This window comes from Alternaria triticimaculans (genome assembly GCF_023758025.1).
Source record: "Alternaria triticimaculans strain BMP 0046 chromosome Unknown scaffold_7, whole genome shotgun sequence".
Lineage (NCBI taxonomy): Eukaryota > Fungi > Ascomycota > Dothideomycetes > Pleosporales > Pleosporaceae > Alternaria > Alternaria triticimaculans.
Genome location: NW_026055964.1, coordinates 534,060 through 556,934, shown reverse-complemented (window position 1 = coordinate 556,934; position 22,875 = coordinate 534,060). Strand labels below are relative to the sequence as shown.

General features: G+C 53.0%; 8 protein-coding genes across 8 annotated transcripts; 4 read left to right on the top strand and 4 right to left on the bottom strand.

Moving 5' to 3' along the window:
- Positions 1-1,985: 1,985 nt before the first annotated feature.
- Positions 1,986-3,554, top strand: J4E78_005573 (uncharacterized protein; the record flags this gene model as incomplete). The annotated part of the gene is given in 6 exon segments (XM_049366192.1): positions 1,986-1,992; positions 2,010-2,134; positions 2,187-2,935; positions 2,995-3,131; positions 3,189-3,298; positions 3,369-3,554. The coding sequence occupies 6 exon segments, from the start codon at positions 1,986-1,988 to the stop codon at positions 3,552-3,554; spliced, it is 1,314 nt and encodes a 437-aa protein (XP_049221918.1).
- A 1,988-nt stretch (positions 3,555-5,542) lies between these two features.
- PRE2 (Proteasome subunit beta type-5) lies at positions 5,543-6,570 on the top strand (the record flags this gene model as incomplete). The annotated part of the gene is made up of 4 exons (XM_049366191.1): positions 5,543-5,674; positions 5,732-5,953; positions 6,015-6,155; positions 6,214-6,570. The coding sequence occupies 4 exons, from the start codon at positions 5,543-5,545 to the stop codon at positions 6,568-6,570; spliced, it is 852 nt and encodes a 283-aa protein (XP_049221917.1).
- Positions 6,571-7,202: 632 nt separating this feature from the next.
- Positions 7,203-11,977, bottom strand: J4E78_005571 (uncharacterized protein; the record flags this gene model as incomplete). Its single annotated transcript, XM_049366190.1, has 2 exons — positions 7,203-10,279; positions 10,327-11,977. 2 exons carry the CDS (start codon positions 11,975-11,977, stop codon positions 7,203-7,205), a joined length of 4,728 nt encoding a protein of 1,575 aa, XP_049221916.1.
- An 800-nt stretch (positions 11,978-12,777) lies between these two features.
- J4E78_005570 (uncharacterized protein) lies at positions 12,778-13,383 on the top strand (the record flags this gene model as incomplete). Its single annotated transcript, XM_049366189.1, has 5 exons — positions 12,778-12,815; positions 12,904-12,927; positions 12,979-13,035; positions 13,108-13,235; positions 13,301-13,383. 5 exons carry the CDS (start codon positions 12,778-12,780, stop codon positions 13,381-13,383), a joined length of 330 nt encoding a protein of 109 aa, XP_049221915.1.
- A 521-nt stretch (positions 13,384-13,904) lies between these two features.
- Positions 13,905-15,029, bottom strand: J4E78_005569 (uncharacterized protein; the record flags this gene model as incomplete). Its single annotated transcript, XM_049366188.1, has 1 exon — positions 13,905-15,029. One exon carries the CDS (start codon positions 15,027-15,029, stop codon positions 13,905-13,907), a length of 1,125 nt encoding a protein of 374 aa, XP_049221914.1.
- A 1,354-nt stretch (positions 15,030-16,383) lies between these two features.
- On the top strand, positions 16,384-17,271 carry J4E78_005568 (uncharacterized protein; the record flags this gene model as incomplete). The annotated part of the gene is made up of 1 exon (XM_049366187.1): positions 16,384-17,271. One exon carries the CDS (start codon positions 16,384-16,386, stop codon positions 17,269-17,271), a length of 888 nt encoding a protein of 295 aa, XP_049221913.1.
- A 320-nt stretch (positions 17,272-17,591) lies between these two features.
- Positions 17,592-18,401, bottom strand: J4E78_005567 (uncharacterized protein; the record flags this gene model as incomplete). The annotated part of the gene is made up of 1 exon (XM_049366186.1): positions 17,592-18,401. One exon carries the CDS (start codon positions 18,399-18,401, stop codon positions 17,592-17,594), a length of 810 nt encoding a protein of 269 aa, XP_049221912.1.
- A 2,856-nt stretch (positions 18,402-21,257) lies between these two features.
- On the bottom strand, positions 21,258-21,965 carry J4E78_005566 (uncharacterized protein; the record flags this gene model as incomplete). The annotated part of the gene is made up of 2 exons (XM_049366185.1): positions 21,258-21,491; positions 21,543-21,965. 2 exons carry the CDS (start codon positions 21,963-21,965, stop codon positions 21,258-21,260), a joined length of 657 nt encoding a protein of 218 aa, XP_049221911.1.
- Between the last annotated feature and the right edge of the window lie 910 nt (positions 21,966-22,875).

Below are 22,875 nucleotides of genomic sequence, written 5' to 3'. Positions count from 1 at the left end.
TAAGATGCATCTCCTTTGTTTCTGCTTTGTGGAGTTGCTCGTTCATCCTTCTCCTCCAGCAGTAGTTCCCACCCTACAGCTTCAGTATGGTGCTCAGCCTCTTCGAGTGGGCGTATGTTGTCGCCTACGTCACGTTCGCGATCGGCTTGCTATCCTCGGTCGCCCGATTTTACTCTCGCGCACTAGTCTTGAGATCATGGGGTTGGGATGATACAGCTTCATGTCTTGTGCTGGTAAAATATGACCAGATTTGCGATGTTTCCACAGTCGCTTATTCTTTCAGGTCGTCAGTATTGTTCATCAAGTTGTTCTGCAGCTCTTTCTGAACCTGGGCTGTGGCAAGTAAGTTTGCGGGTGATCTTCTGGGATTGTGCGAAGGCTTACTATCGACTCCAACAGACCAGGCAACGTGAATTGCAGTTTCCAATCCCTCGATCTTCTTCGGGTGAGCCCTCCAGCAGCGTTACCGTGAGAGATGGAAGAACTAAGGAAGCACCCAGATATCATTTATCGAAGAGATCGTGATCTATGGCGCACACTCCGTCATCAAGATGACCTTTCTCTTGTTCTATCTCCGGCTTTCTGTTGGCCAGACGTTCCGCAGATTTGTATATCTTGGATTCGCGCTCGCGTTCTCGGTTTTTCTCTCCAGCTTGTAAGTTGAATGGTATTCGCAGCCCATACAGCCACTGACTGACGGCATCTAGGCTCATGACGGTCCTCCAATGCATACCATTCGAGAAGATTCTCAACCCCATGTTGCATCCCGAGGTTAAATGCATCGACATGCGTGTCATGATGCTCACACCACCTATTCTTGTACGTATTGGCTGCACCCAACCACCGCATTTCACGCGTATACTGACAACTGTCGCCCTCAGAACATCTTTATGGACCTCTACATTATCTGTCTTCCGATACCTTCCGTTTTGACCCTCCAAATGAATTTACGTCGCAAGGTCACCGTCGTCTCCGTCCTCGCCTTCGGCATCATCTCCGTCACAGTCGCAATCATCCGCCTACCCATCCTCATATCGGTATCCTCGATGAAGACAGACCTATCAATCGATGTAGGGAAGATGATAATCGTGGCATCATTCGAGGTCCAATGTGCGATTGTTGCGGCGAATCTACCCGCAATGAAAGCACTGTGGGGTAAGATCAGAGGCAGAGACAGCTCTGCGGGCAGTTACGAGCGATCGAACGAAAAGCCATACCATCTCTCGTCGATGCGCCGAGGACTTCGAAATAAGCGCGCTTCCATGGGAACTATAACCAGGCTAGAGCAAGGGCTGACTGGCAACGAGTCGCAAGTGGAGCTCGTGGAAGGGATACACAAACAACCAAGTCCACTGGTTTTCGGGTTTGGGGAGTCGCATTCCAATTCTGTAAAGTCATCCCGGCAGAACTCAATCATTGTGACGACTGAACTGGATGTGCGACATACACCGAGATTATAGCGCTTTCAAGACATACGTCCGAAGGCTTGCGTTAGAGCTGGGTTGAGACTTGGTATATATAGCTCGGCATAGCGATTCACTCCTGTATTGAGTTACTCAGTATCGTAGTGTATCAAGCCGCGTATCCATGGGAAAACTTTAGGATCCCATCCTCCCCCACGCTAACGGTCCGTAATCTATGCCATCTCGAACTGCATGTCGCTAAAAGCCCGATTGGGTTAAAGGCGCATCCCGCTACTCCAAAAGTATGCAAGGCTCGAATCCTTTCATCCCCCTCAAGTGCCACGCCGCATATCTTTCCACTATACAGAGACATCAGTCGTTTAGACCGAATCAACATGGTCTGGCTTTTAGTCACTTCGATTGCTAGCATCAGCCTCTTGACTCTACTTACATGGCGCCGGTACTTCTCCGCAATCAGCGATGTACCAGGACCGTTTGCTGCTTCTTTTACTCGCCTTTGGCATATGCATCGTATTCTGAAAGGCGATCAGAACCTCGAAGTCATACGCTTACACGAAAAACATGGTAAGTATACCAGATATGCAGAAGCGCCGGTCATCGATAGTCTGCTCACAGTCCTTCTAGGTCACTTCGTTCGTATCTCATACGACGAAGTCAGCATCAGCCATCCAGATGCCATTGCGAAGATCCTCGTAGCTCCCCTCCATAAGGTAGCACCTGGAAAGCACCTCTGATCCATTAGATGACTAACATAAGTACAAGGCAAACTGGTACAAGATCCACGCTCTACCAGACTACCGCTTCCAATCACCCATGAGCACCACCGACCCTAAAAAGAAGATCGACAAATCAAAATACATAGCCGCAGCATATACCGTCTCCAACCTCCTCCGCTCCGAAGAGCACATTGACCGTACCTTCGAAATCTTCCTCGACTGGATGGACGAATACGCATCCGCGAAGAAACCAATACATCTCAACACCTACATATCCTACCTAACCTTCGACGTAATCGGCGAAATCGTCTTCTCCAAGCCGTTTGGCTTCCTCGCCCAAGGCAAAGACATCGGGAACTCCATCTCAAACTCCCTCGCTCTGAACGCATACATTGCTGTAGCAGGTTACTTCCGCTGGCTCAACATCGCCCTGTTGGCCAACCCGATTATGACATGGTTGTCCATCTTACCAATGGGCCATCTCTTCGACACTGTCAAGTCAGTATTAGCCGATCGAGAGAAGAATGAGAATGTGAGGTATGACGCTGTTCAGTACTGGTATAAGCAGCATGAGAAGCATCCGGGTAGGTTTACTATACGCGAGATTGGTACGCAGGCGCTTGCGGCTGTAGGTGCGGGGTCGGACACGGTGGCTGCGGGGATACAGTCTTTTGTTTATCATATGATTCGGCATGAGGATGCGTGGGAACGCGCGCATGAGGAAGTGCCGAAAGCAGTGGAGAAGGGGTTTTGTGGGGGTCGGGTGGTGTCTTACGCTGATGCGCAGCAACTTGGGTGAGGGGACAGTTTCTTTGCATCAGCTTGGAAGACCATGCAGGACTGACGTTGAATAGTTACGTGCAAGCCTGCGTAAAAGAAGCGCTTCGTATCTTTGGTCCAGTGCCTATGGGTCTTCCGCGTATTGCGCCTAAGGGAGGCTTGACGATAGGCAATCGCACTATACCTGAGGGTACTATTGTTTCGATCAGCCGTGAGTGAAGACACTTCAGTGCCATCATCTATTGGCCATGCTGATCTCAAACTACAGCATGGGTGATGCACTACTCGAAAGAGATATGGGGAGCTGATGCACACATCTTCTATCCAGATCGCTGGTTGAACGAAGATAGCGCTGCGAAAGAAAAGTACTGGATACCTGTGAGTGACATTTTCCTACACACTGAGTCCAGACCAGTGGCTGCGCACGTACACTGACTCATTCACATAGTTCGGAGCAGGTTACGGTGGCTGTCCAGGTCAAAACATCGCTAAGATCGAGCTCGCCAAGATCGCAGCAACGCTGGTTAGGGACTACAACATCAAGCAAGTAGACTCTACGCAAGACTGGCAATGGAAAGCCTACTTCACGGTCGTCCCGCATTCATGGCCCGTATGCATCGAGAAGAGGGTATAAAACTTCGGGTATATAACACGTCATAATAATGAAAACCAATCGCTCCAACCTAGAAATCCAGTACCAGACCCAGACAAAAGAAAAGGCGTCAAAGCCAACGATCCATACTCCCAAACGGCGGATACTTCAACCCACTCGGTTTCCTCCTCCTCATCCACCTCCCACCCCCACTCGCACTACTCCCCACAGTACTACTCACGCAATCCCAATCCCACGGCATGCTCTTACTCAAGGCTTCGTAACCGGCTACTCTGCGTAAGGTTCCTCGGGTCCGCTCTTGTTGGACGCTGCGGAGGGCTGTGCGGGTGTTCTCCCGGACTGTGGTTGTTGATACCCTAGGTTCGACGATTTGGGTGTGATAAGTAGGTTCGCGGGGGCGGGACGGTGGTGGGCAACGGGATGGTTCGCGGGTTGGAGGTGGAGGGCAGGGGGATGAGATTGTGCGTTTCCTGCCGGAGCCGCGGAGGTGGCCTTCTTTGATATCGACTATGCCGAGTCCGTGGTGGTGGTGGCTGTGACCATGAATCGGATGCATGAGTAATGGATGTAGATGAGGGTGTCTGTGGTGGTGGTTCAGGTGCGCGTCGAAGTGCACGTGATCCTGACCACCCCCTTCCTCCACCTCGAGGCTCATACTCGGTACTCTGACGCGGACGTCGCTGAACCGGGGTGATGCTGGACTACGGCGAACGCGAACGAGTTCCTCCGCACATGAAGAGTCGGTAGAAGGGCGCTGTTGCTTTTTGCCTTTGGCTGGTGTGAGGGTGAACCAGCACATTTCTGGTGCGCGGCGAGGAGAGATCAACGCCGGAATCGATGCGCGCGGGCAAGGGGTGGAGTCGTGTGGGAGGGGCAATACGATGGTAAGCAGTGTGTGAGAAAGATGGGGTGTAAGTTGAGGGTGGTCGCGAAGGTTGATAGTACGAATAAGGTGTAGTGTCGTAACGGGGCATTCAGAAGACTTGAAAGAAGAGCAGACAATGGGGTGAAGGCGGTACTTTATCCTATGGCTGACACACAATGTACATATGATCAGATCCTTTCGCACTCCTTCTCTTGATGGCGTCCACTTATGTATATACTGCTGCCCTCGACGATCATTTGCTACCATCACGCACGCTGCGCCGGACCTGCACGCGGGCCGCACGTATGCTTATACGTGAGAGGACAAATGAGACAGAGCGAGTGAAGACGGTGCCTGCATGATTGTTGCTGGTGCCTGCATATAGGCAATGCAAACATGTGTTCAAGTCCGCTGGGCGAGTGACTGAGGCTGACATGGGTGCGAGATGCGCGCGTGGGTCGGCGCGATGTCTTGCCTGACCTCAAGTCTCAACGAGCGGCATGTGACGCTTGAGCCCCAACGCCCGTTCCTGACTTGCGCGATGCGGGAACTTGTAGTACCTGATGACGTACGTGGATATGTATCAAGGTCGTGCAATAGTCCTTCAGATGGCATTTCCCTCTTTTGCGATGCGTCTGCGCCACGCTGGTCCGTCGCTGTGTGTGACGGGATGACTGCGGCTATCTCTACACTCTTTGCGCGTGTGCATGTCTGTGAGCATCATTGCATCCCTTCTCTTAGTTAAATGGGGTAGATGCTGTTGCGCTAAATGGCGACGACGTACGCCAGGCGCGCAATACAGAGCATCGCTGTTCGTGTGAGTGGCGATCACTGCGAGGTTAGTACTAGGGAGGAAGACGTAAGCATAGCAAAGAACAAAGCAAGCGATAGGGCTCGTCGCCCATGGCAGAGTCTAGGCGCAAAGACAGCTCGAAAGTGCGCAGGTCGTTGGAGGGTAGTTCATCGGCGCTGATCCACCGGACTGGTGAAGGCAACAGCTAGACGCGGCTATGTCTTGGCATTACCGACAACGCCGGAGCTTCGAGCTCACATCACCACGTCAAACAATCAAACAACCCCACCCCAACCACTCGATCACGTTTCCGATACCCTCTGAATCCCGCCAATACACACCGTCGCAACCATGGACTCATTAGTATCGCAGTACAGCCGACCGGCGTATACAGAGGAAGGCCCGTCCGATGAGGAGCAGTTGCAGCTCTACAGCGGCACCCCAGAGCTGTCTCTCAAGTTTGCCCTACCACCAGTAGCTCAGGTGCGCTATTCCTTTACTATAGCATATAAGGAGCGGAATGTACTGACGATCTCATAGTCAGCATCATGGCTCCGCGCAATGACGGACGACTACTCCAACCCAAATTGCCCCATCAAGATCGCCCACGGAACCACAACCCTCGCCTTCCGCTTCAAGGGCGGCATTATCGTAGCCACCGATTCGCGTGCGACGGCTGGAAACTGGATAGCCAGTCAGACGGTCAAGAAGGTCATTGAGATCAACAACTGCTTGTTGGGAACCATGGCTGGTGGCGCTGCTGTACGTACAGGACAAATACTAGAAGGAGTCTGAAGAGAAGCGGAGTATTGACATACGATAGGACTGCCAATACTGGCTCGCATACCTCGGAATGCAATGTCGCCTCCACGAGCTCCGCCACAAGCGCCGTATCTCCGTCGCCGCAGCCTCCAAGATCCTCGCCAACCTCGTCTACTCATACAAGGGCATGGGTCTGAGTATGGTACGTTTTCCCCCCTTACAGCCAATCTCTCTCCCTCCCCATCTAACACACGCTCCAGGGAACAATGTGCGCAGGCGTAACCCCGCAAGAAGGCCCCGCCCTCTACTACATCGACAGCGACGGCACTCGCCTCGCCGGTAACCTCTTCTGTGTCGGTTCCGGACAGACCTTCGCCTACGGTGTGCTCGACGCACAGTACAAGTACGAACTCGAAGACGACGAGGCGCTCGAGCTGGGCAGGAGGAGTATCCTCGCTGCCACCCATCGCGACGCGTACTCTGGTGGTTTCATCAACCTGTACCATGTCAAGGAGGACGGCTGGGTCAAGCACGGCTTCAACGACACGAATCCGATTTTCTGGGAGACGAAGCTGAAGAAGGGCGAGTTCTCGAACGTTACTAGTGCGTTGGAGTAGTGTGACGGGTTGAGACTAGGGGAGGAAGCCGACGCAAGCGAGGCAGATGGCAGATGGCAGATGGCAGATGGCAGATGGCAGATGGCAGAGTACGAATGCTGCAGTGTAGCAGTCTCACTCGAATCACGACTTAGACACGTCCAATGAAATAACGGAACACCACAACATTCCTCAAGGAAGCGAAATTATGAACGAAGAAAGCGTTTTGTGAACAGGTGTGCATTTGCATTACCAAATCATACGCGACTAGTCACCATTATCTATGATACTATGCATGCGAACCCCCAAGAGCGAACAACTGAACAAGGAAAGAGCCGCAGTCCATGCTGGCTAACGAACGCCTACTATCCCCTCCACCACATGAGTATGAAAGAGAAAAGAAAAAGTTGCAATGTACACTATCCCAGTGCCGGATAGTTGGGTATAAGCAAAAGCCTCCTAACAAGGAAGTAGTAAACGCCGCGCAAGTCCCGTTGTCCCCATACGTTGGACATGTTCTAACGCCGTTGATCGAATTGATGCAAGACAAGACAAAACAGAAAATGAAGTGCAGAAATCAAAGAAAAGGGAGGAGAACATCTCCAATGATAGTGAAGTAGTGCCAAGAAATGGTGTGGTGTGGTGTAGTTTGCTCAACGACTCCGCCTTCGTAATCCCAAATCCTCTTGTTGTAGCTGCTTGATGAGATCAAAACTTGCTTGGTCGAGGTTGGGGTCGATCATGTTGATCATGCTGCCCATGGGGACGTTCATGCCTCCATTCATGCCCACGCCGATGCCCATGCCTGTTCCCATACTCATGCCGTGCTCCAGTTTGATGCCATTGCCATTGCCGTTTTCTTGCCGTTTGCTGGGTGTGGACTTTGGTGTTTTGCTATTGCGGCCAGCGCGGGAGGGCGTTTGACTGGCTTTGCGACCAGAGGAGTTCTGGGTACGGGCTTTGTATGAGTTGTTGGGTGTGGGCGTGACAGGTGGGGGAGGGAAATCGGAGTTTGTGGTGAAGTTGTTGTAGTTGTTTGTGGCCGGGGAGGTGATGTATGGGTTATAAGTGTGGTTGTTGTTGGTGGTTGCCGTGGGCGATGCAGCGGAGACGTGTCTGGGCGAGACGGGTGATGATGGGTTGCGAACAGCATGATGTTCTGATCCGGGCTTTGATGTGAAGCCGTTCGTGTGCGTTTGCGCAGTATCGTTGTGTGGTGGCGGACCAGGCGTGAGCGGCTCTATGCTAGGACCATGGACTTCGCCGTTGCGGCCGGTTGGCTCCATTCCATCCATGAGCATCGGATCGGTTGGCTGATACTCAACCGACGACATGACCGTATCGCCGTTTGGGTGGTACGAGTTCGCCACGTCGTGACTGTAGTCGCCGTTCGTATATGCTTGGAGGGCAGGATCAACGGGCACTAGATCGTCATTCTCAGGACTTTGATCCAGCGCTTGTTGGGCGGAATAGGCCATCTCTTGGAGGAAAGACGAACCGCCACTGAACTGGTTCGGTAGAGAATGTCGCGCGTGCATGTCTCCGTTCAGATATTCGTCGTCGTATGAAGATTCGTGTCTCATCCGCTTCGCGATTGATCCCGAATCCTCATCGCTGACTCTTCGTTTCTTTGAAGCTGAACCCCGCGGAATGGGAATCTCGTTGGCCTTGACAGGATCGACGTTGCCGTATTCATCGTGTATGCATCGACGCTTGCTCTTCCTACAGTCCGCACAAGCTTTGACTCTGCCAGACTTGAGTGCATAAGGGTCGCCGTTCACATCAGCCATGATTGGGCCGCCATTCACTGGACCATTGGCGGCGTTTGACAAGCTATCTGCAACAGAGTGATCGCTGAGCCGGCGTTTGACAGATATGCCATACGAGCCAGAGAGGTCGATGGTGTGCATGCCCGGCTTCGATGTATCAATAAGCTCGTCTTTGTGTTTGCATCGGATACGGCGCTTCCTACATGCATCGCATGCAACACGTTTGGGTCCGAGCTGAGATGTTTTGGGTGTGGTGATGTGCGGGTTGTTTGCCGACGGTCGTAGGAAACCAGTCAATGGTCCGGACGTTACAGGCACCATTTCATAGTTGTAGGCCTCCACTTCGACAGGTGGCGAAGGCTCGGGAACCACATCAGAAGCTTTGATGCGGGCCGAAGACCTTTCTGCCGTTGCTCGTAAGGCTTCATGGAGCGTCTCACGCTCCAGTCTCTTAACCTGAGCAGCACTGAGCTTCTTCTCTGTCGTCTCCATCACTTCGGGAAGAACAGCATCAGAGAAGGCCCAAGATGGTATGGTCTCGTTCCCGCGTTTCCATGCGATCCACATTGCAAAGCGTCGGGCTAGCACAAGCGGCTCACCATGACCCTTGGGGATCGACTTGTTGACAGCACTTCTGGTCTTTTGAGGCACATCAATTTTTCCTTCGGTAATCAAGACAGTTCTCCAAATGTAGTTTAGAAGATCGCTCAGCCCTTCAAGTTCGTGCTTGGAGTAGTATCGTTTGTTGTAGTTCTGTGCGCCGAGGTGCGAGTTGTGACCGAACCTGTCTGGCTCGCAGTAGATAGGTGTGTCTCGTGTGAACTGCTCGCCACTTTGCAGAAGCTCTTGAACTGGACCAGGAATGGGATCTTCTTCCAGATATTTGATGGCGGTCAACCACATGATCTTCTGGAAGAACGGATACCGAAATTGCAAAGCCACCTTGGTGTTCTTCTCGATTTCCAGAATCTTAATCTGCATGCCGTAATGGATGCGGGTGAGGAAGTTACCGCCGATGACGAGGCTGTCCTCGGGAGTCCAGACTGCGTGGATCCAGCCAGAAGGAATCAACATGGTATCTCCAGGGTACAGATCTACTCGGTAACATTCCTTGACCTGTTTGCCAAGCCAGTCGTGTCCTTGATTTGGAGAAAGACACCAGTCTTCGTATTTCTTGAGGTTTTGCTTTGTTGGTGGGATGAAGAAGAAGACCTTCTTTCCTTTGACGATGTGGTAGTAGACGGATGAGCCGCCAAAGTCGATGTGGAAGTCGGTGAAACAGTCTGCGACAGACATAAGGCAGTAGAACTGCACTGGCGGCGGCGCAGACTTGTCATCCTCCCGCCACACGGAGTCTTGGAGGTCCATGTCTCGAACAGCCTTGGGCCGCCGTATGAGCTTTCCGAGCCGGCTTCGAGATACCTCCAGACTGATGACATTCCGTACTGGCTTTTCTCCTTGTTGCTCGTAGTAGTCGGCCCACTTCCCCATAGTCCACTTCTTGCCTTCGCCTTCCTGTGCTTTGACGTCGATGACGGGTACGGGTTCGTTTGGGCCGTAGAGTTCCGCCACGCGGCGAACCGTCAGACCTTTGGGAATGACCATATCCAAACTGTCTTGACCGTCGTCGACGACTGTATCGTACCCAACGTGTGATCCTGACCCGTCGCCTTGCCCCTCAGTGTTTCCCATGACAACGTCTTCCTCCGTTGACACCGCCGAAGGGTTCATGTCGCCAGGAATCACAATCGGCTCCTTGAACCCGTTCATCTTCTCGAGGAAGTCACCGGTGATGAGTTGGGCCGGGACACGCGCAAAGGTCTCGGGAGTAAATTCGATATCGCCATTCTTGAAAGCTGAGATATAGTGGTGTTCCGGGTTATCGTCTGAGGTCTTGAGAACACCCTCGTTTAGACCAGCGTAGTCAACAGTTGTGTGGGCTCTGACGGATTTACGAACCTCTGGACCATGTTAGAACTATAAGCCCAATGTGCGTCGGTAGACCTACTCGTTGTTTCACCAAACTTGGGTCTACACGGTTCGCAGTAGAATTTGTTTACCTCCCGTACCTCCCGTTCGCTGTTGAATCCAGCGCAAGGGTAGTGATACCACTCTTTGCAGCCATCGCAGCCGATCCATTGCTCGCCGTCGCCGATTTTGGTAAGTGATTCGGACGATTTGCAATGGGCGCAGATAAGTTCTGGTTCGGCTGGAGCGGGCGCAGGCTGCGCGACAGTAGCAGCAGGAGTAAGGGCGACTGCTTGGTTCCCAAGAGGTAGCGATTTGGCTCGTGAGTACGTCGAGAGCGGCTGGTCGTCTGGTATTGGTAGAGCAGATGTTGAGAAGGAATGACGACGTGCTTGCGAGGGCGAGGTTTGGGCTGGTCCAGCTAGTGGTACCGTAGGAATGGAGCTGTCCGTTGGGACCGCAGCAGACTGGTCAGCGGGCAGACTCAGCGGCGACTGAAGCTGTTCCGGGGCCCCAGAAGTACTTGTGGATGGCGCAGTTTTGGGCTTGGGAGTCGACTTCTTCCGTTTGCTGCTGGCTGAAGGGGTGCTACGAGATGCGCGCGCCTTCCCTTTTGGCAAGCCCTGCCCTTTTTTCGCCTTTGGCTCTTCTGACGGAACGGCATCTTGCATCTCAGGCTGTGTAACTACAGTAAGAGCTTCTTCAGGCGGTGTATGTGTTTGCGCAGCCGAGGCGGTCTGGGCTAGGTCGGAGGGTGCGTCTAAAGGGTGTTTCAGGTCGACGGGTGCCTGCGTAGGTTGGCTGTAGTGGTCGGATGACGGTGGTGGCGGCGGAGGCGCTAGAAAAGGATTCTCGGGCGCTTGCTTATGTTGTATTTGTTGTACTGGTTGCGAATGTTGTAGAAGTTGCGAAGGCTGCTCGGCCGGCGCTGACTGTGAAAAGACCAACCGCTTTGCTGTCGAGGGCGGAGACTGCGCAAGCTGCGTTGTAGCTGCCGTGAAGAAATCAAGCAGCAGCTCAGCTTCAGCACGTCGGTCATCAGGCACGGCGCTGATCTGATGCATGCCATTGCCGCCGTTGGCCGTGTGCTCGACGCTATAGGACCAGCCCGGGATGTGGCTCGTAGCCGGTCTCGACTGAGACTGCCCATACTGCGGAGAGCCGTACACCTCGGAGCGCGCTCTCTTCGCGGGTCTCTCGTCATAAGGATATATGGGCTCCCTAGGGGAGGCGTGTACGGGGGCGCGCTCGCCGATCGGGTAAGGGAGGGTCGCGGGCGACGTCGCTGGGTGTGAAGCATGGCGCGAAAAGTCAGCGTAGGACAGGTTTGTGTGCTGCCTGGTGACAGCGACATCTGCGAGGGCCTCAATGGGCGATGCCTGCGCCAGAGAATACTGCGGCGGCGGAGGTGCGGAGCGCGACGAGTGCCCGTACGTCACCGCCGGCGACGACTGCTCCGCGGACGCGCGCGCGCCCTCTCTGAGAGTGAAAGCATTGTGCGGAGCATCATTGATATGCCTTGTGCCTGATAGCGACGCGGTTGGGATATTCGCATTGCCGGCGGGGTGCGCCGTCGAGGGCTCCGTGGGCGGCAGGATGGGCGACAGCGGCTCGTAGGCGGGCGGCGGAGGTGTAGGGGCGCGCGCCGAAGCTCGCCTGTACTGCTCCTTGAAGGACGAGAGGCGCCTCATGGTGGCCGTGGGTGCGGAGGTGGATGGACTGGGGCTTCGGAGGTGCGAGGTACTCGCCGGTTTGGCGTCTCAGACAGATGCGCGGCTATGGAGCAGCGGCACTATCAGCGGAGAGACGGGCGGAGTAAGAGCCGGGCATGGGCATGTCCTGCGGCGAGGCGACGGTGGGCGCGGTCGCGGATGAACGAGCGTAGGGGGAGGTTTGGGAGCAGAATGATGGTGGTGGAGAAGTCGGCGGGGATCGTATTGGGAATGTTGCGACCACGACCAGCACAATCCAACCACGACTCGGCCACGCCAGCGCCGACGACACAGTCAGGACGCGATAGGCAGGCGAGGATGCGGAGGCTTCACAGAGAGCTCTAAGCGCATGTATCCGTGGTGTGCAGATGGTTGGCCGTTGCAGGAGCTCTGGGGAGGAGACAAGCCGCTTCATTCGCTGCAAGTCCGCGTCTCCGATTCGAGCGCTCGATTCTACAGCAAGGAGTGCACCCATCACCATATCACCTTCAGGTGAGATATCTACATTTCAGTGCATTCCCATAATCACTACATGCTAAATTTCCGATTTCACAGCCTCTCGTTTGCGGCGCATGTGCATCGTCATCTCGGTCCTGCATGAGTCGCTGTTCTTGGTATGCGTTCGCCACGTGATGCAGCTCGGCGCTCGGACGTGCACGCCATCCACGATTGATCCCGCATGTTCACCAACTTCACTTCTCACTACAACCTCCCCACCGCCCGCCGCCCATTACAAACCTCGCAGCCCGTCCTTTACCGTTCATCACAGTCGCCAAAGTATGAGTCGAGGAGGAAAATTGGCCCCGGAAGTCAACCGGTACGTCCGCCATGCCGCATCGCGTGCCAGTCGCAAGGCCGATGCGACCAACTCACACGACATCTGCGCTAACATGTTATGTCTACAGAGCTCTCTTCGTAAAGAACCTGAGGTTAGTAGATGCCCGAGGTGTCTAATCGGCCACGCACTAATTCTCTGCCAGCTTCAACGTCACCCCAGAGGAACTCTTCGACCTCTTTGGCAAGTTCGGCCCAGTGCGGTACGTCGTCTCCCTCATGCGCTGGCGCATCTTGGCCTTCACCGTCACTCCAGGTTACTGACGTTAGCACAGCCAAATTCGCCAGGGCATCGCCAACAACACCAAGGGCACTGCCTTCGTCGTCTATGAAGACGTAATGGACGCAAAGTCGGCCTGCGACAAGCTCAACGGCTTCAACTTCCAGAACCGGTATCTCGTCGGTACGTGGCAGGCGCTTCCCCGACACAGCAACCACTAACAGCAGCAGTATTATATCACCAGCCAGATAAGATGCTCAAGGCCGCGAATGATCTCGCCGAGCGCCAAGAGAACTTAGAAAAGCTCAAAAAACAACACGGTATTGATTAGGGGTGCGCGAGGACTCAGGAACAGGTGACATCGCGCGAGCGAAGTAAAGACAAAACTCCTGAGGGCCTCAAGACCGATAGCGTAATCTCTAGAAGCTCTTCGAGCCGCGGCGGCGACACGCGTACCTCGACGACCGATTCGATTTCAGCGGAAAAGACCGGCGCTCCTTCCCCGACGACTACACCTGCCTGCCGTAGCTGCGACTGGCGTACTGTAAAACGATCGTTGAAGGGTATATTCAAGTCGGCACACGGCGTTAAGAGGTCATGAAACGTTCACGAACCATGACAGATTGCTGCATTTTCTTGGAGTGGGACTTTACTTAGGATAGCTGGTGATGCATAGGGCTATAACAGACTGCAACAGGCCCCGGCTTCCTCTACAGCGGGCAGTCGGTACTCATCCGACTAGGAATCAAGGACTTCTGGTTCCAGCAATTGCATATGACGCAGTGACATGCTAACACTGATTTTTGAAGGTAACTTCCTCAAGGTCCTTCGCACCTTCCACTTTCGGCTGCATCACGGGACTAGAACCGCCATCTGGCCGAGCTCGTGGTTTTCGCCAACCCAGTCGAAGCCTCTCTCAAAGTCATCCATCTTGAACTCCGTCACCGAATCAAACCCCCTCTCTTTTCCAAGTTTCAACACTCCCGCTTCGGCCATCTTGATCATTTCCTTCACATCTTGACCCCGGTACATGGCATGACCATGAACCGTGATACTCTTGAACACGATATCCATCATCGAAATCTCCACATCCTTCATCGCGCCGCCACCAAAACCCATGATACACGCTCGTCCGTACTGCTTGAGCGCGCCAAAAGCAGCACGAACATGTGTACTCCCCTCCGCTCCCATGGGCGTGAACTCGAGAAACGCATCCACGGTGCCGTGCTTCTGCAGATTCTTAACATCGACCTCGACGTCGTTCGTTCTCAGAACACTTGTAAGAAGCTTCGGATGCGCATCCACCAGCCGCTGAATCGCGCGCTCATTCCTTCCCGTCACCAAGACAGTCGCTCCCATCGCAACCGCCACGCCCACAGCAGCACCTGAGAAAAGCCCCGTAGCAGGCGTAACAACCAGTCTCTCCCCGGGCCTCAGCCCAATCCCCTTCAGCCCACTGTATGCCACAACATCAACACTCAGCTGCACCAACTCCGGTATCGTATACCCCAATTCCCCACAAAGTCTCTTTTCATCCAGCGCCCAGGTGTTCTCCAAGGGCGCCTTAACATACTCCGCAAACGTAGCATACCGCCAATTATCCGCAAACAGCTTCTTACTCCCTTCACTCATGCCTTCCATTGCGCCCCAGAAAATCCACGTATCAGCGTCGTCGCGGGCGCGGATGAAGGGCTCGAGGAGTACGAGTTGGCCTTCTGATAGACATGTGGTGTCGGGACCTGTAGCTGCGATTCGGCCTACGGCTCGTCCGCCGGGGATCATGGGGGTGGGGTAGGTGAAGCCCGCTTTGCCAGAGAGGATGCCCGGAGTTTGGTGTTGGAGGAGGTTTGCGAGGATTTTGACGACGACGGAGCCCGGGCCGGAGGTGGGTGTTGGGATCGATTTGGGGATTAGGGGGCCGTTTTTGGTTTCTTGGAGGAGGGCTTTCATGGTTGGGGGGAGGGTGTTGGTGGACATGTTTGGGTATGAGGAATTGTCAACGTCTTGATGAATGAGGGATTATTATGGAATACAATTCGAAATCAGATTTGTGTACGCTTTCCTCTATCCTACCTGCCAGGTTTTCCGTACTTATACCTGTCCATGACCACATTGGTGTGCACCCTCCATGCCATGTCATCCAACTCGTTCTACTCACCTATCTCCTCCTCGCGCAAAGGCCGTCAACCTTCTTTCGGAGTTTACGCATATTACGCGCTTCATACCTTAATACATTTGCCCCATCCTAGCGATTGAATCATGCTCGCACCACACCTCCGTCGTTGCTACCCAATCTGCCAATCAGACCGCCTCGCGACTGCTGTATACGAACGCGGGTTAGACTGGCTCCTTAGCGCAGAATCTCGTGGACCCTTCCCGCGGCCGCTGTATGCAGCACGACCTCATCGCTTACGCCCTGCTGCCACCGGCGATGAAGCAGCTAAACCCCGCGTTTCTTCCGTCTCGTACAGTCTTACACGCATATCTAGGTATTTAACGGCGGCATGGACTCTTTGTACGAGCGCGGGTTAGACTGCATCTACCCACCTCCAATGCCCTCTCTGTTCGCAGGCTTGATGCATACCTCATAGGCACTTCATCAAGAACGAGCCTCAAATCAAACCGACGCTATGCCTGCTCTCGTACCCAAACGCAGCGGTTTGTCAGCGGAAAAGGGTGTAAGGAAACGCCGCTGGAATGCGAAATCGAGGAATGGGTGTCAGAATTGCAAGTTGAGACGGGTTAAGGTTAGTTGTCTTGGCTGTATCTATGGTTTGGGCTTGCTGGACTGATGGTTCTTGGGTAGTGCGATGAGACGAGGCCACGGTGCGCGAAATGCGTAACTTATGGCGTGGCGTGCGACTTTGAGGGTCAGGAGGGAGAGTTGGACGTGCATGTGGAGGGCGTGGGGACAGTTGATTTTGGGGGGCTATCCACGATTACGCCGCACCATGAGAATAGTGGAGCGATTCGCACGCCGTGGAGCCCGATATCGATCAATGGCATTATAACTTCTATGGTTGGAGACTCTCTTCGATCTGGGGCGTCGGCACTGGATCCAAACATGGGTACTGGACAGTCATCTTGGGAATTTTCGGAAAGTCATCTTGAGATCCTTGCGAGATTTCAGAGTAGGACGTCTCTGACTGTCGGAGGTATGGTATAACATTGAATCGTTTTGAGTATGCGGGCTGACTGACGGAATTCGTATAGGCGAGAGAATGGCCCCAGCATGCAGAGACATAGTATGCCGCCTCACATTCAACGTAACGTCTAACCCATTCTTCCTTTAGCTGTTCAGAACTGACTTTTAGTGTAGCACCCCTTCCTAATGCACATGATCCTCGGCCTAACCCTGATGCACGACTCCGCTCTTGCCCACACTCCCACCCGATCTCTCTCTTTCCAAAACGCATCGCTGCGCCACTGGTCCCACGCCACAACCCAGTACCAGCGTCTCCTCTCCGGTCCCATACCTCCATCCCAACGCGACGCCATCTGGGCCACAGGCGTCCACCTCGGCGCAGCATCTTTCTGGTACCTCGAATCCGACGACCCCCACGCTGTCTGGCCGCTAAAACCTTCCGAGCCAGGCGACCTCGCCTGGATGAAGATCGGAGAGGGGAAACGACATCTCTGGCGTATCGCAGATCCGACGCGGGAGGACAGTGTGTTCAATCGTGTTCTAAAGAAGAAGACAGGTCCTTGTCCTACGCCACCCGAGTGGATGGTCAGCAACGACACCAGTCTTGTGCCTAAGAAGGTGAGACTGATGTTCGGTATCACGCGAGAATCCAACAAGGAGAACAACGTTTATCACTTCCCCGTCCTCATCCTCTCGCGCATCCAGCATCTACGCCTATCGCATACCAACGTATTGGATTTCCTATACTTTACCGCGTTTCTCACGCCCGATTTCCTAGCCCTGCTGGAACACAAAGACCCCAAAGCCGTGTTTTTGCTAGGCTGGTGGTTTAGCATGTGTCGCGATGGCACGCTTTGGTGGGTGACGCGTCGTGCGAGGGTCGAAGGAGAGGCTGTGCGGATCTGGCTGGGGAGGGTGGATAAGCGTCTTTTGGATTTGCTGGAGGAGCTGGGTAGGAGGAGGGTGAATGTTATGGAAGAGAGGTTCTGGGCTATGGAGAGGGTGGTGGATGAGGATGGGTTCGAGACTAACTGGGCGTTGGATTCTAGAGGTAGGATATTGACGGTTGCTTAAAGACTACCTTAAGAAAGAGGCGCTGTTGTAATTTGAGGTTATACCCGACCCCGACGGAAGAAAGCAGCGAGATGTACTAAGGAAAGCTTCTTGGTCTGTCGATACTTGGAGCACGAACATTGTGTCGCGTCGCATGGTAGTGAAGCGGTTTAGTGTGATTTAGTTGTTATTAGTGCCGTATTGTAAAACTATACGAGTAACGAGTTGATAAACCTTGAACCCTCTGTTATGGGATTCAGTATTTGTGACCGATCGCTGGTACTACTGTGATTTATCGCTGACAAGCTGCTTAAAGCTTCCGAAGTCCATACTGCGCCTTTTCAATGAGATCGTCTCGAGGGATGGGTTGCCATCTGAAGTAGTTCAATTCCAGTATTGGGTTCCGTATCGCTCGGCAGATCTGTCTCATCTGCGCTTGACTCTGAAGAGTCCGCAAGATCAGCAAGAGTGGCTTCCGATTGTTGTGCTCGGTTCTTCCACTCCTCCCACTCCTGTCTTGGCGTGCCGAGTTTCTTCGGGTAGCCACACTCTCCTAGAGGCTTAGAGAACAGTCGCAAGCAGCGATCTACTGGAGCGGTGAGTGCGTGTGATATCGTCTTTAAAGTGTACTTGAACATGAACCAGGTAGTGATATCCAGCTGCTCGAATACTTCCTCCAGATTTTCTTGGCCGGTACTGGGAACAAGCCAGTAACAAAGAAACCATGCGACAAGGTTAGTGCCGGCGAACAACAAGAGTACGCCGAATTGATCGAGCGCTTTCAGCAGCGATGGGGCCAAGACAGCGAGAAGTCCGGCTCCCATGAAGTTCCAACACACTGCGAGACTCATGCCGAGTTCTCGATTGACGAGGGGAAAGACTTCTGCTGAGATGACGAAAGCAGCTGGACCTTCCCCGATGGAATACGCGATCATGAACATGACCAAGAAGATGTAGTGGAAAGCGATGGCTGCAGCTCGGTTCGGAATCTTCAGAACTAAAGCAGAGACTAGCAATGAGATGGCCATGGCTGGGAACGACCCGTTCAGCAGTCGCCTGCGTCCGTCGGAGCTGTCGATGTAGAACAGGGCTGGGATTGTAGCGATAAAGTTGAGGAGCATCAACCCAAGGGATGCGCCCAGTAGCTGCATGTTTTGGTCCGGGCTCGTGTGACGGTCGCCATGGAAGAAGGAGTATCGGAAAAAATAATCGGCCATAAAAGCTATCAGGTTGATGCCACACAATTGCTGTGAGACCATCACAGCAATTGCAGCTCGATGTGCTCTCTTCGTATAACCAGAGCGAAAAAAGATCAACGTGACCCTTTCTCGCCAGCTGATATGTTGAATGACCTCAAAGAAAGGGTTTCTTGTATTCGTGGTCCTATCGGCCGCACTGGACGTATATGGACGACGATCCAATGCTGCCTGTAGTCGCCGCTGCTCGTCGATCAGACGCCTATGCATCATGAAAAGTTCGCCAGCGGCAAGTATGGGAACATCTTCGCCTCGGAGATCGACAAGGGATTTGTAGGCCGCCCGAATGAGCTCTCCCCTTTGAGGCGCATTCTCCGAAAGTTCGCCGCCTTCCGAGTGTCTTCCCAAGGCGCCGCTCTCTTTCAACAGCCACCGAGGTGATTCTGCGCAGGAATCAGCATTCAGGAATTAAGAAAATGTATGTACATGAGCCGCTTACCAGGTGAGAAAAGAATCAGTGATAGTAATATCAATGCGGGAATGAACGCAGAAATGAACATGTACCGCCAGCTCGAATGTACATTGAGGCGATACACGGCCATATTCGCAACCGATCCGGCGGCTAGCCCAAATGCCACAAAAAGCTGCCAGAATACCAGCAGAAAACCACGTATGTTCTTGGGTGAGGTTTCAGAAAGCAGAATAGGCACGATGGAGGCTTTGCCTGCCATACCGGCACCTAACAAGATTCGGAACCCGAGAAGATGCTCCCATTTGTGAACCGAAGCAGAGCCTAAAACCGATATGAAGCTAAATATACCCGCGGCGCATATAGCACCTCGACGGCCAAACCGAAGAATTCTGGTGATTGGGTCGGTAATGATTAAACCTAGTACTGCGCCAGCGAAGAACGGTACCCCGACCGTGACTCCGAGCAGCCAGGCATTGTGGTCGAGGCTAACATTGAGATCACCGTCTGTCCGCCTGGTGACGCCGGAGCTGGGGCCCGCGGTGGTAGGTTTACCTAAGTCATTCATTACTTCGATAGCAGCTCCTTCACATTGTTAGACGAGGTTCGGTGTCCAATGCTATCAACTTGTCTTACCAGCCATAGCAGCTTGATCCCAACCCCTGGAGAAACGTCAGGCACTGATTGCTTGCGCTGAGGATCAGCACTTACTGAGTCATCGCTGCAAAGATGCAAGCGACGATCAAAAGCCGATGCAGCCTCGAAAGACTTCTCAGCGTTTCCCACCTACTCTGTGGTAAGAAAGCCTTGTACAAAATCTTACTTTCCAGCCTCGTATATCTCTGCTCGCCGACGCGCAACTCGATGGGTCTTTGGGATGCATCTGGTGCTCCGGAACGCGATTCTCGAATGTCCTCAAATTCAGCTTTGATGTCATCTTGCGATCGAAGCGCGATGACACCGCGAACGAACACACCCCGCCCGACCGGTAATGCATATTTCTTGTGAAATCTTTCGGCTTCTATACGCGTAACCCCACTCAGTGGATTGTAGATGGAGGGACTGTGGGGCATTATCAGAGACGACCGTAACGAATCGTAAGGCTTGCATACATGGGGTTCTCTTCGAGCGTAGGCCTGTGTACAGACGGTAGCGTTACCGGGGAAGTGGCAGTATCCGTGGGCGTGGCCATTGTTTCCATGTACTAACAGATGATAGTGTGGAGCAGCACCCAAGGAAAAACGACAGACGTGGAAAAAGGTAACGCGGCTTATACCTGGAAATGCGTCATATATGTAGGCGGCCTATCCCAAAAGCCTGCCGAGACCACGGGCTGGAAGAAGGCAACAAGGCGCCGTGTGCTACATGCCAGCATTCTTTGTCACACATGAGCGACAAGTACGCGGCGTCGTAACCTGAGAATTTGAGGCGTTCTCATAGGCCCTAGTGACGTTGCCAGCTGTTCATCTGTGTGAGATGGGGGTTAGTGAACACAGCCTGGCTGTTGTGGGACATTGTGCCCTCGGGAGCCCGCGTTAGGTTCGCGTTTCCGGCTTAGACAAAAGGTCCTCCAGTCCTCACCGATCAAACCAGCCGCCGATGTGAGGGGCCATCGACAAATAATAAGGTTACAATGGCTTGTAAATGAGGGAGAGACTCCCGTATCATTGAAAATCATCTAAGTGGAGTTGTTGGTCGGATAAGCTGAGAATGATAAAAAATGATGTTGTCGCGATGGAGTGCGAAAGACGCTGCAAGGGCGACGCGGCTCCAAGCGCCCATAACAGTAAGCGCCTATGCATGCCAAGTCCAGTTCCCCCTCGGCAATCACGGAATGTCGGCTGTGCCCAGGTGGGTTGTTTTCCTTTTGCGCGCCCGATGCCAACGAAAAAGAGAGCGCGCGTTTGAATCAGACTAGAACTTGCTCTTCGCCCAGCTATGTAGTCATTGAGTTTGTGCTTTGGTTGAGGCGACATGTTACGCTTTCATCTCGCAAGTCGTAAGTCGCATACACGTTTCTGGTAATTGCGACATCGCTCATTCGATAGCGCTTTCGTGTGTAAGATACTGTGTGTTGCGGACAACATGGGACTCGTCGCTTTGCGACATCGCAATACTATGGTTACCTATCTATCGCGATGTTTCATTACTGAAGCACCGCATCCAGCATCGATAGACACGGATGACTTATGTTCTCAGTGTCTCGACGCTACGACTGACAGGCAGCACATAATGTTCGCTTTAAGTCTACCTAGGTATCTCGCGCCTTGTTGCCATATCGGTGAGACGGCATGAGCCATGTTGTACACAGTATGTTGTTGCGATGGACGAGAACTACCGTTTCAGTACTGACCCATTTCGATATCGGAATTACCCTTCAGTGGTTTGATGCACATGGTCGAACCTATTCCTCCATGCATATCGCTATCACGATACAGTCGCATTCTCCACTTCCAGCATGCCAGCGTCAGAGCAGTCAGAGGGACTGATATCACGAAATATAGCCAGAGTTGTTTCGACAGAACAAGATTGCGAGACTCAGTGTCGAAGTCGACAAGGTTCATCCCAAACATGGTCTATACGTCTTTAGCTGTGTTCAGTCCATACAGTAGAATTGGAGAACTTACAGCAACGAATGAGAATGGAAGATAGAATGAAGTGACGAGCGTAATCGCTCTGATGGCGACTGAGTCCTCTCGCGCTGATCTTCCCATGTCAAAGGTGTTCTTGCTCTGAATCAGATTCAGGGTATCCAGCATTGACTGAGCAGTAGACTGGATCCGTTTGTTCATGTAGAAAACCTGTCCTCTGTATGCTGCAGCATCCCTGCGGAACTGGGTAAGTGCCGCTTTCAGGACGGCAGAAGTGCCATCCATTGCTTCGACAGCTGCAGAGAGGACACTGTTGGCTTCTTGCAGATCATCTATTACTTTTTCGAACGACGCAAGGAGGGGATCGAGGGGCACGATCTTTTTCTCGACAGCACGAAGTGCCTTGAGAGTGTCAAACGTGACGAGTGATTGCGTGAGTGATGTACAGGCTGGTTTCATGTCCTTCGCATCGATCAGTAGATACTCGACGGTTTGTGACCACAGATGAGAATGCTTACTAATTGCCAAAGCTGGGTCTCCTGGTGCTCGAGATAGTCACGCCAAGAGCTTAGATATGAAGATATCAGCATGGAGTGGATCAGCATTGGGTTTGAGAGCACCGCTAGTCTGACTTCTGGCTGTTGTAAAACCTGTTGAAGGTGAACTCTGAAGTGAGCGGACGGGCTTGGATGTATGATGAAGAATACTGATCTCGCCCGCTTCCGATCCACAAGGTGATAGATTCCGGTGTGCCGAATCCGCCACGGGTTTTCTGGGCTATCGACCTTCTTTTCCGAGTATTTGTAGACCCAACCAAACTCTAAAGATTGTTATATTCGTACTTCGAAAGTCTGAGGAAATGATAACATACCAGAGCGGGCGTCCGTGAAGAAAGATTGCGAAGCGCCTGAGTATCCCTCTTCCGTCGGCAAATATCGGTCTTTGAAGTAGACTAGGATCTCTAGAAAACCAGGACTGAGGTCATAATGATCTTTCAGAAGAGTTACCATATCACGGCTAATGCTAAGGGGCGCCCATGTATATTTCTGGTGAAGCGTACTCGAAACCGAATTAGCCTCTGGTTAAAACGAAGGGAACCCACTCACTATATCTCAAAATCACTTCGCGTTCCGGCCATAGTTCTTGCACCGTTCCTCAGATGAGCTGACAGCTGGGACAATGTCGTAAAGACATGAACTGATGAAGTTCGAGATGTATCAGATGTGAAGCGAGTCACTTCGAGAAAATGGTCGGCACTGCGTTTCGAGAATAGATGGTCACAGTCGAGAGTGCGAGCTTGTATCTGCGATGCTGACAAGGCGAGCGCACGCAGACTATCTGTATTCCGGCCATCTTCCTGGCAATGAGG